At 39.6% G+C, this 12,258-nt stretch overlaps 1 protein-coding gene across 2 annotated transcripts in view; it reads left to right on the top strand.

Annotated features, from left to right (window-relative positions):
• Nucleotides 1-12,258, top strand: part of LOC127006171 (transcription factor 25-like) — a 17,740-nt gene extending 5,482 nt beyond the window's left edge. For both annotated transcript variants that reach the window (XM_050875717.1, XM_050875716.1), the window contains exons 7-14: nt 2,570-2,763; nt 5,563-5,782; nt 6,158-6,265; nt 7,107-7,276; nt 8,694-8,785; nt 9,119-9,276; nt 10,743-10,924; nt 11,288-12,258. In XM_050875717.1, the coding sequence (XP_050731674.1) occupies nt 2,570-2,763; nt 5,563-5,782; nt 6,158-6,265; nt 7,107-7,276; nt 8,694-8,785; nt 9,119-9,276; nt 10,743-10,924; nt 11,288-11,471 (1,308 nt within the window). In that variant the 3' untranslated portion in view covers nt 11,472-12,258. The remainder of the gene's footprint in view (nt 1-2,569; nt 2,764-5,562; nt 5,783-6,157; nt 6,266-7,106; nt 7,277-8,693; nt 8,786-9,118; nt 9,277-10,742; nt 10,925-11,287) is intronic.

The following is a 12,258-nucleotide window of genomic DNA, read 5'->3' as shown; positions in this document are numbered from 1 at the left end:
AGTTCTGTACTCCTAAGGGTTGCAAATGTATGGGCATGATCTTTATTCAAGTGCTTATTCAGAAGTGCTTAGAATGACTGTACTTCCTGCTGAGTGGCAGAAGATTACCTACATGCTGTCCAGATCTTCAATCAACCCTAACTTCAGTGACTGGAGAAGAACAGCACCAGGGGCATCATGGGCCAAGCAAAGTCACTTATCACAGCAGCCATTTAAAATAAGATTTACCTGCACCTCTAATGGGTTGTTGCTGTGTGTGGTGAATCTTATTTTCAGTGGCAGCTGTGATGTATGATGAGTCATGCTTGGCCCTGCTGCCCCCATGGGTTCCTCTTGACAAGTTGCTAAAGTAAGGATTGATTGAAGAGCTGGGCAACATGTGAGTAATCTTCTACCACCTGGAGATGGTTGTACATTGTCAGTTGCTTGCGCTGGGACTTCAGCCTGTGTTTTTGGGATCTCCATGCCCACTCACTGACCACTCGGCCACCACTTCCCCAAATGTCAAATGACAAACCTGTTTTTCATATAGGAATATAGTGAAACTTCAGTTATCCACATTTGTGTGTTCCAACACTCAACATTTTCTGCATGACAACTCGAATCTCCAAACCTACCATTGTATTTTCATAAGGCGCAGTTAGTTCAGGTAAATTATCTAGATGGTGGCTGAGTGGTTAGTGTGCAGGCCCCGCATTCACTGCGCCATGGACAATGTCGGTTCGAATCCCCACGCTACCACCTGGGATTATTCAGTCTCTGCCGAGTGGCCAAGACTACCCACATGCTGTCCATAAGACCACTCATCAACCTGGACGCTAGAAGAAACCGTCCAGTGAATCAAGAATGAGTTCCGGGGGGCAGCACGAGCCAAGCATAACTGGCACCACTATAAAAATTGCCTTCGTCATGACGGGCTTGGGCCAACCACCAGGCCCCTGAAGGAAGCCTACCGTTGCTATAGGCGCAGATGTTAAAAAAAGCTATGACAATATTAGCATACCTGACTGTTGAAATGGATGAAACCATGCACAAAACTATCACAAAATCAGCATAATGTACTGGCTATGTAGGGGATTTATGTGGATGGTGAGCGGTGTGTGGTGCAAGGCGGGCAGGGAGCCGGTGACTGCCCAAGGACTCACCCAGTTCACCTGTGTACACTCAGGTCTTGGCCTGGGCAGTCTACTCTCCCAATACCTTGTTTTCTGGCACACTGACTCATAGCACTGTGAAACACAAGCAAGATAGACATGTGCCTTAGCATGCTATTCTCCTTGACTCAGACAATGCACTGTGACCCCTCCAAGCTTGACACTCACTGCATGCATGAGCCAGAAGAACAAGGGTTTTCTCGGTGCTCAAAAGTGTTTGGTGATAAGCATACCTGTGGGAGAACTACTGACTGCTGCTATTAACCCGGTAGCAGCGGGGATCATGTTTCTTAATGGTCCCTCCAAGCGAGAAAAATGAGAAAAAATCATCCCTCACACAAACCATTTCATAACATATATCAAAGCATTTGTGATCAGATTATGTATCATCTATTTTGGGGGGTTTATATCATGGCACAAATTTGGCCCGTCGCTGCTTCACAGTAAAGCCACAAATTTGGCCCGTTGCTGCTTCAAGGTAAAGCCACAAATTTGGCCCGTCGCTGCTTCATGGTAAAGCCACAAATTTGGCCCGTCGCTGCTACCGGGTTAAATAGTCAGTAGTCTGACAGTGTTGAATTTACACTATCAATGCAGTCTGGGCTGCTTTCCTTGCTTGCCTTCCACTTTTATTCCTATTTACCATTTATTTATTATTCTCTTGGTAATTGAAATGCACACATACTTTGACATGCTTCCTTCATTATACTTATACCTATGCTTACATTTAGTCAGGCACTGCCTTTTCATCTTTGTTCATCCCATGTGAATTACTGTATCTTAGGGATTTTTTTATCCTGTGATCATATTTTTTCCCTTCTTATTCTCCCCAGCTCCATGTGTGTGACCATGGGTTGTGGAGGTAAATATGGTGATTTTGTCTCCTGTCTTTGTTTCACATTGTTGATAAGTTAAAAGTGTCACATGCTTGGTAAGGAAGGTTAATAAGAACAAGTGTAAAAATTTGGTAGAGAAAAATCTTGATGGCCCCTTAATTATTCAAACATGTAATGGTTTTGTACCCTACCCAAACATTTTACCCTTGACCTCACACAGGATGTATTATTTGCATTTTTTTTGCAACTTAAGGTGTTTTAGGAAATATAACCTTCACAAATGGCAAGGATCCATTATACCTACTATGAGATACATGTAATCCATGGGCCATGCTGTTTGATTGTTGCTTCCATACCTCGATTTTGAATTAAGTTTTGCTAATTTTGGTGTGTGGCTTGTGTTGTTTGAGACTTGCTTGCCTTACTAAATAATTTCTGGTTTAATATGTTGTAGCTGTTGCCATTCACAAAATGCATAAGACGCTCTTCTGCTAATAGAGACCCTACTTTGCTTTTTGAGGCATTTCTTACTTTTGAGAACTCTTTTCTTTTAATTTCATTTGTCATCTGTCTCTTTAGATGCTGCTCAATCAAGAACCCTTCCATGTGGACACACTTCTCCAAGTCTCGGAAATCTTCCGCCTTGGTGATGACTCGGCCATGGCAGCCCAGCTAATAGAGCGTGCGCTTTTCATCCTCGAGTCTGCCACCCATCCCCTCTTTAACATCACCACAGGATGCTGCCGATTGATGTACCGACAGCAGGAGAATCGGTGAGTTTGGAGAAGAAACTTTCTTCCAGGTTTTGCATTTTTCTTTGTGGTTTGCCTGTTTCAGGGGAGGGGAAGAGCACACCAGGTGAAGAAAGGGAAGTTTCTGGTGCTGTGGAAGTTCTGAGTAATGGAAGGAAGATTATCATGGAGGCAGAAAGTGGTTTCCCTGTAGGAGTGTTGGCACTCACCCTGCTACATGGCAGCAAAACACTTTGGCTGTTTTGTGTGAAAGAGGCAGCTCAAAGGTTTTATGAAACCATTAGAAGTAAGCATTCTAAGTAACTTGTAGAGTTATATAGAATGGACAGCAAGGAATGAGTTTGGATGAGTTTGACAGGGTGTGTAATAGGGGAAAGCTGAGAGTGAATGCTGGAAAGAGTAAGGTTATGGCATTTGAGAGGGTGAAAGAGCACGTCATTGATTTACAAAGCCATACAGTGTTAGAGAGCACAACGAAGTGTAGAATAAGGTTAGGGGAGGAGAAAATGGAGAAGGTGCCCGAGTTTAAATATTTAACCCCTAAAGGGCCGGCCTGGGTGGTCATCTACAACATCCACAGGACCGGCACCTCAGCACCAAACACCGAAAATAGCCTATATTCACACACTTGATTCTGCTGAACTACAATGCAATAACAAATTACTTTGTCGTCATAGTCATCATCAACTCTTCTTCTTTTTAATTATTGCATGAAAACGTTTCTATGTGCTGTGGTTTTGGAGAAATATTGAGTTGAAGAGGAGAGACTTTTGGAGTTAGCGAGGCTCTTGCCCGCTCTGCGTTCGTTTCGCTTGTGTGGCCTTGACTAGTGCGTAATGAAAACGGATGCCCCCATGCTCTAATTCTTATATAGTCAATACTCTAAGCTTTCTCTATGTAACACAGTCTTGTGATGTGTGGTTTGGGAGTCATTGTAGCATACTCTTCTCATTCTCGTGTTGCTCTGCTGGGCTCGGCAGGGTCTGGCAGGAAATCGGACGCGTCAGAATCCGTGTCAGTACGCCTGTCCATCGTGAGAGCGGGCAAGATTCTGAAGCAGTAGCCTAAACATATCTCTGGCAGTGTTGCCAACGAATGGTCATCGAAAATTACCGAAAAGTAAATAAATTTAGCGCGAAAAAAGCAAAGCGGCTATAACCGCCCCCGGCCCTTCCGTGGAAAGCGGCTATAGCCGCCTCCGGCCCTTTAGGGGTTAAGAACAGTTTTACGGGAGTATGGAAGGAGATTTGAGGGAAAGAGCAGTGAAGGGCAGACAGGTAGGTGCATTGGAGAGGGTTATGAAAGGAAGAATTGTGAGCATGGAGGTAAAGAAGGGAATAAGGAAAAGTATTATCCTGCCAACTCTGTCATATGCATCAGAGACCTGGACATGGAATGCAGCACAGCAATTGAGAATACCCGCAATGGAAATGAGTTGTATAAGTGATGCATGTGGTGTTTCAGGATGGGATGGGGAAAGTAATTAAAGCATGTATTTGAAGTTTGGTATGAGTGTGACAGTGAAAGGAGTGGATTATGGAGTGATGGAGTGGGTGAAATGTGGTGCGCTGAGATGGTTTGGACATGTGATGAGAATGGGGAGAGTGAATGAAGGAAAGATTGGAAGTAGCAGGATTGAGTGTGCTGAGAGGGAGTGCCAGAACAAGGAGAGATAGAGACACATCTGCTGTGGCCACCCCCTGGAGGGAAGTTCCAGTGAGGGAGCATGGCATTGGAGATATAGATAGATAGGAATGAAGTATAGAAGCATCAGATGTTAGGCAAAGGAAAAGGGGGTTGAAGTGGTGTCATATTAAAAAGAGCAAGTGAACCAAATAGATGAAAATTTGCCAGAGAAAGCAGGCAAACACATAGCAAGTGATTAGATATGTAAAAAAAAAAGAAAGAAGGATGTAGAACTATTTTTGCAAACATGGAATCATTGGAATGGAATAGTTGAAAACATATGATGACTTGATTGGCTGAAATTAAAGGTTTCAAAGACTGTTTGGCTGAATGAATGGATTTTAGTTTTTCTCCTTTTATTCTTGACAGTTATTTCTGACCTTAGACCTGTTCTGCAATATATAATTTAGTTCTAGTGACAAAATAAGAATAATAGCAAGTTCAGGTTGAGAATCCCTTATCCAAAATCCCTGGGACCGAACGTGTTGTGGATTTTGGATTTTTTTGACATTTTCAATAATATCTTTACACCACAGAGCACACAACATGCGGTAATCACAATGAGTAACGAGTGAAGGTGTTACTGTGACGACTGCTGACAACAAACTAACGTATAGCAGCACCAGAGTTGCCAGGTCGTGGACTGTGTTTCCACCTAATCACATCCCAAAAGCCGCCCAAAACCCGTGATGGTGGTGGGCAGATGTTTTTACGCCCAAGGTATCGATGCAGCAGTAGGACCTGGCAACCCTGAGCAGCACACAACAGCTGTACATGGTGGAACCTTCCCATCACTTTGTGGAATTTTCCATTTGTGACGCGTCATATCGGCATTCAAAAAACTTTCGGATTTTGGAGGTTTTCAGATTTTGGAATTTCGGATGAAGGATTCTCAACCTGTATATGAGTTTGGAAAACAGAAATCAGGAATGTGCAGTGGGGTCTAATTTATTAGGCAATATTTCCTCAAATGAGTTCTTTGTCCTCTTTTTCATGCCTTTTTATTGCACATTGACTCACCATCCTGTTTCTGTGGGTAATGTGGTCTGTGATAATGTTGGAGACAATTTTGATGATAATGTTGACCTCTGAAGAGCATACTGATAAATACCATATAATTTTAATTTTCCTCAGGAGTCTGTTCATCGCCCTTTTCCGTCACATCCTCAATGTTGGCCAAAAGGGTTGCTACCGCACGGCCTTGGAACTGTGCAAGCTGTTGCTCAATCTCTCACCAGATGATGATCCACTGGCAGTTTCCCTCATGATTGACTTCTATGCTCTGCGGGCCCAGGAGTACGGCTGGCTAGTTGCACTCTATGACACTTATGAACCTACCAAGAACCTTTCTATGGTGAGTACACCGGGAATATATGTATTAACTACTGGGGTCGATCAGGGGTGATATATATATATATATATATATATATATATATATATATATATATATATATATATATATATATATATATATATATATATATATATATATATATATATATATATATATATATTCTCACTTTATTATAGATATTTTTATATATATTTGATCTTGTGTTTTTGGTGGAGCTCTGGTAGATTAATATAGTACTATAGTGCTCTCTTTATAGTTTGTCATTATGATTGTTGCATGTACTGTCTGTGCATATATCATGTGATTGTGATGATTACAATGGATGATGACAATACATAATGGTGATAATTCTAATGATCTGTTGTTCCCACTCAGCTTCCAAACTTTAGCTTCTCTGTACCACTGGCACTGTTCCACCTGAGCAGCGGTGGCTTCCAGGCCAGCAGCCGGGACAGGAGGGAATCCAGTAAGGCCGCAGCCCTGGTAAGTGTTTGCAGTAGTGTTACATCTGACCACCTTGCTACAAGTCTAATACCTTGCCCCTGCAGAAATTCCACCCAAAGGGGTGAGTGCAGAAGAAATCTTCATTTCTTTCTCTTTGTACGTTCCCTGCCCCCCTTTTTTTCTCCATTGTTCTCTCCACCTCTCCTGCTTCCTTCTTTCATCTCAGTTAGTCTACCTGACTAGTTGAAGGTTTTAGTTGTTTTGTCATATTTTTTCAGTCAGCCTGACACGTTCCCTTATTAAACCACTGGTTTAGAATTCATACAAGCATAAATGTTGCCTTTAAGGGAGAAAATGAAGTACCAGTTGGCACAGACATGTAAAAGAGCAAAATAAAAGATACAAACAAAATTTTCTGTTTTGTAGGTAGTATTGATATTTAAAGTATTTAGTTTTACAAATAACCTGTACTGTATATACCATTATCTCTTAGAATTAAACTTTAATTCTTTGAAGGCTAATGCAGTTGTGAATGTCCTCACATAACTTCATTTATGACTTGGCAACCCTGTCAACCCCACAGTCTGCAGCAACAACAAATTCAATCATCCTCAAAGAAACTCTGCTTCAAGCCTCTCATGTTATTGTTTTCTGTCCTTGGAGGGCCTTTTCTCAGTCCTTCCCATGTATTCATGTCAATAAATGTACATTTAGTATTATGCATTCCTCTTCAATAAGATTATCTAAAATAAGACTTAGATTTAGCTTGAAATTCATTTAGTGCATGATTCTATGGTGGCTATCTCACATTAATGGATGTCCCTCTATTATAATTCTGTAACTTTTCTTTGTGCATTAATATGTAATATTGGTATTTTAGGCTGAAGCGTTGGGTAGTCCTGAGGCAATGAGAGAGCGAGCAGATTCCATGTTGCAGCGAGCCCTCATCATGTTCCCAGGCTTACTCCTTCCTCTGTTGGACAAGTGCAGTATTCAGCCTGATCCAGGTGTTGCTGCCCATGCCTACTTTGGGCCAGCATCTCAAACAAGGTAAGTTTTCATTCAGAATGATATTGGTAGGGGACTTTAATTATGAAAATTTACACTGAGAGGAGTGGGATGCATGGGATACATTTAGAAACAGTTAAACAAAAAGGAGGGGCAATATTTAAATAGTGGTAGTTGTTTTGTCAAAGGTAAGTAGAGGGGCCTGTAGAGTTTAGACTATGACAGACCGGCAGTAGATTGGTGTATATGAGCAAGCAAGATTGTTATAAATGTTGATTAGTTTAGCAGGGAAGAATCATGCTAGACACTAATAGTAACTGAAACAGTCTATGAGGGAGCCTTCAAAGGTGTTCTTGTGCCAAATCAAAAAACGGCAGAAAATGAGTTAAGAGTTCAGCAATATTCTTTTCATCATATTTCTGTTAATTTTTATGTTAGAACCTTAATTTTTTTTTTAAATTGAAGGTATTCAGGTGTAGATTGTAACTGTTATATTATTTGGCAAATATATTAAGCAACATTAATAGTATTATTAACATTAATGTTAATTTTTTTATATTTTTTTATATTATTATTTTGTTGAACTCTGAAACCATTTTCTGGCACTAACTCATTTGCAATACATAAATCAACAATGATTATAACCACTATGACTGTACTCTGCCCCCCTCCCATCAGACTATAAGGTGACAGGCTCATTGTAAACATAAACATCCACGGCAAGTCATCAACTCTCCACTCACTCACCCAATACAATGCATACATCATTCTGTTTGTTTGTTTGTTTTAGCTTTCCTGAAGAAGATGACAGTCTATTTTGCATACAGTCTAATATCTGTCTGTACTATTTTAGGAAGATAGTAGCATATTTCTTAATACTAGAGTAATGACAAACTTTTTTTGCAGGACTTTCAACCCTAGTTCCATTGTCAGAAGGTGCTCTCATCCAAATCTATGTTCCAATCCAATCCAAGTGTATGTTGTAGAGGAAGGCTTAAAATAGTTCTATCCGGCATAAATGTCATTTTGAAAAATTAGTCCGAGACACCTTTGGATGTGTGGCTCCTCATACAGTGTTGAAGATATTATATAGATATCTCCATAACAGAAGGATTGTAAGACATGAACATCTCCATGGTTAAGTTGAAGCTAAAGCATGTACCTTAACTTTTCATGTCTTTACAAAATGTATCTGAAAAATTTCAGCGTGGTCTTACTAACTAAAGCTCTCTTGGCCACACAATATTTAATTGCTAACAGTCATATATGCATGCAGCTATATAAAAGATTTAGATAAAGTTTCTTGTAGTTGATATTATTCTTTACTTATCTACATAATTTTATGGTTATCTTTTTATCATCCAAGGTGCCAATAATTCTTAATTTTGATCAAGTAAAGTTGGTGCTCACGAAACCCCTGAGCTTGCCATATAATAATGTCTTGCTGTTGTCACTGCAGCCAAAGCAAGGGTCTGAGCCAAATAGTGAACCTCTATGTGGGCCGCTGCTTCCATGTTTGGAAGGAAGCTGGAGTCATGTCTTGGCTGGAAGGTAAGAGCAGATTTTTTAGTTATTGTTACAACTTAAATATTGTGGCATCTTTCTAAAGTAGCTTAATTCCTGATGTAATGCCACTCACTGCATATTATGTTTCCTAACTTCTTCACAAAACCATAATTGTGATATAATTCATTGCTGTGCCAGAACTTTAGTAACCTACCAAATTTTATGATATGAAATGAATCCTTGCATATAGTAACATTTTAAATTCCTTAAAAGGGTAAATCCTTACATGCAGTATTGACCAATGGACTCAGTTGAATGGCATGATTAAAATTATTTTCCCCAGTGGTAGTGTGGTAAAGTAATTGTCATAATCTTCAGAGAATGTCAAGAAAACACTGGCACGTGTAGACGATGGTGACCCTTTGGTGAAGGAAGGGGAGGAAATGCGTAGCTTACGCTACCAAGGAACTCCCATGGCCATCTATCGACATATCCTTATGTCTGAAATAAGATCTGCTACCGCAGCCTTACCCCAGGTCAGTAGATAGTGTTGTGAAGCTCTGAAGGAATAGTAGTAATTGTACCTTCAGTCTCTTTGGTTGGTCTTCTTTATCTCACTGATACCTCAACAGTTTCTTACTGGCAGCAGCTGATACTCTGCAAATGTCACAACACTACTTCAAATTAAGTATTTTGCCAGTGCCCTAGAAATACCCAGCCATTCTTGTATCTTTTTTTTTTCTTTATTCTTCTTTCTACGGTTATGGCGAGTGACTTGTTCACAAGGTCGGAAGTCCGCCCATCCTAGCATTTTCCATCTTCTTGCTAAAATTGTGGGAAAACTATCAGAGAATGTCTCCCAAGGCAAAATTTCCCCATCCAATACTTCTAAACTGGTTGAAATTGGCCTTTGTACATATAGCTTCAGGTGCCATCATGGCACATCATGTCATAGAGGGTCGAGATGCAACTTGTCATCCTCAGTGTATCGAAGAAATCCCAAGAAAATACTTTTTTTATTAGAATACATAACCAAAAGATAAATCAGAAAGCCCTTTCTGACGTTCATGTTTGGTAGGGAGTGAGCAGTTTGCATGATTAGTGTTGTCCCAGACTTGAGGGGGACTGTACGTGCTGTTCACACACTTTGCTCCCATTCACCGCACTTCTGAAAACTAATTATCGGGTCTAATTACAGTACTAAATGACCAAGGTCAAATTGCTCTCAAAGCTCTCAAAGTAATTTGTTTTTGGTCCCCTGTTGTGTGTTAAAGATTGGTTGAGATAATGCTTTGATAACGAAAATGTCTTATGACCTGGTCGCTCATCTTGAATTTACCTGTTTTAAAAATTAACTTAAAGCTCATCATTTAATCTTGTTCTTTAGAGTGCACATATATTAATTACTAAGTTAAAGCCATGGGTCACTTAAGTTGTCCCTGCAAATGAAAGTATGTTGCCATTCAAGCATAGTTTAGTACTGTAACTGAGGGCAGTAACTACAGATTGCCTTTGTAAAGTTTGATAAACATAATGAGAATTTCATGATTCATGAAGCACTGCACTATCCACTCAGTGTTACCTCAGTGGTTATTGAAATATATATCAGATTTTAAGTAAAACATGTTATGAAAAACTCATCTGTAAGAATCGTGTTAAGTGAGAAAACAGAACACACAGAAAAGCAGAAAAGGCAAAATAGTACCACTTGTCAGATTTGTCAAAACTCTTGGATATGGATCATTCCTTTTTACACTCGTATAGTGGACACTCCTATATGTCCAGAATTTGTCACCTATAATTTGGTTGCCACTGAATAAATCTGTAGGGTTTGATTAGTAGTTATTCCATTTGAAGTATCTGGGAACAAAAGAAGTTTTGAAATGATTAATAGAGAGAACTAACTTGTCAAATGATAAACTTAAAAACAGTTAAAAACAAACTGAATAAAAGGGAAAAATGTCATAGCAGAGTAAAGGAAAGAAAGACCTTACTTCCACAGGCATTGGCTAACACACCAGTGATGAGCCATGATCCTCTGCCTCCTCCTGACACCATCTGTGGGTACACTCGCCCAAAATCTACCATTCGACAACCAACAGCTGACTCCTCCAATATTCTGACCACATTCTTCCGCTCACTACTTCCCAACTACAACCCTGACCCTGCTGCTGACCCTGCCAGGTAGGTAAAAAAAGGAGCATTTAATTTCTATTGTGGTGTCATAGCAATTCAACCCATATATATATATATATATATATATATATATATATATATATATATATATATATATATATATATATATATATATATATATATATATATATATATATATATATATACACATACATACATACAGTCGAGTCGCGTATGGTGGTGCTATTTTTTAATTGAAAAAGGTGCGCGTTATATGCTGCAAAATACGGTAGTTTACAGGAAATCTGATTATGTTCATGGCTTCATGCTATCCCATCTCTCGTGTATATCTTGGTTTTTATATTTTTGAGTTCAGATTGTCTTGTAAAAGAGGAAAATGTGCTTTTTCAGAGAGGAGGAAGTAGGAGCTGGAGGAGGTGACGTTGGGGATGGCCGTGGAGTAGGGGACTTGAGAGCATCTGTCAATTCTCTCTTGGATGCCATGAGGGACTTGCTGTCCAATCTGCACCTGCCTGAACCACCCGGCAACGAGGCAGATATGTCTGGAGATGACGAAGACAATGAGTGGGACTGATAGTTTTAAGATTATTTAAATATCACTATACAAGCATTAATAATTTCATGAGCTTTGTCACATTATTTTTGAAGAATTTAAGAGTTGTAATGTGATTGCATTACAACTGTGTGAAGTGATTTGCCTATTCTGCTCTCTTTTGTATTTAAACATTTGATAAATACAGCAATGAAAAAAAGTTATTTGCGTATCTAGGAACTCTTTTAAAGTAGATTTGTTGAAGACTCATTTTTATCACATGCACCATAAAAATCACTTTAATCATCTTGTGTGATTTTGTTTTACTTATTTTGGAGATCACCTACTTGCTGTCCATCACTCTCTTACTTCAAAAGCAGCTTAAGTAGAGTTAACCACTGAATTGTAGCATGACCTAAGTAGGAAAAGACATCATTAGACACCTGCCCATGCCACCACAAGCTTGGGACAAGGGCCAATGACCTCAGAATACCCTACACACACAAAACAATACAATAAAACAGAGGAACACTGGGCCATATGTTTTACAAGGAAGCATGCCAATGTGCTCATGCTTCTGCTGCAGGTCACAGAAGCTGTAGGAAAGTAAAACACTACATATCCACTTTTTAGATGCACTTTTCTAACTCATTATTTATCTAGATCTTTTTTACATCTAAAGTTTGCACTAGCTAGATCAAAGCAACTGTACAGGGGTCATCTATAGGTAAGTCATCATTCAACAGTGTCAGTCATGGAAGCTTGAGCCCTTTTCTATGAACTGGATGTTTTCCTTATGAGCAGCTTTCAAATATATGTAATGACGAAA

This window comes from Eriocheir sinensis, chromosome 32 (genome assembly GCF_024679095.1).
Source record: "Eriocheir sinensis breed Jianghai 21 chromosome 32, ASM2467909v1, whole genome shotgun sequence".
NCBI lineage: Eukaryota > Metazoa > Arthropoda > Malacostraca > Decapoda > Varunidae > Eriocheir > Eriocheir sinensis.
This window is presented reverse-complemented; position numbering and strand designations above follow the sequence as displayed.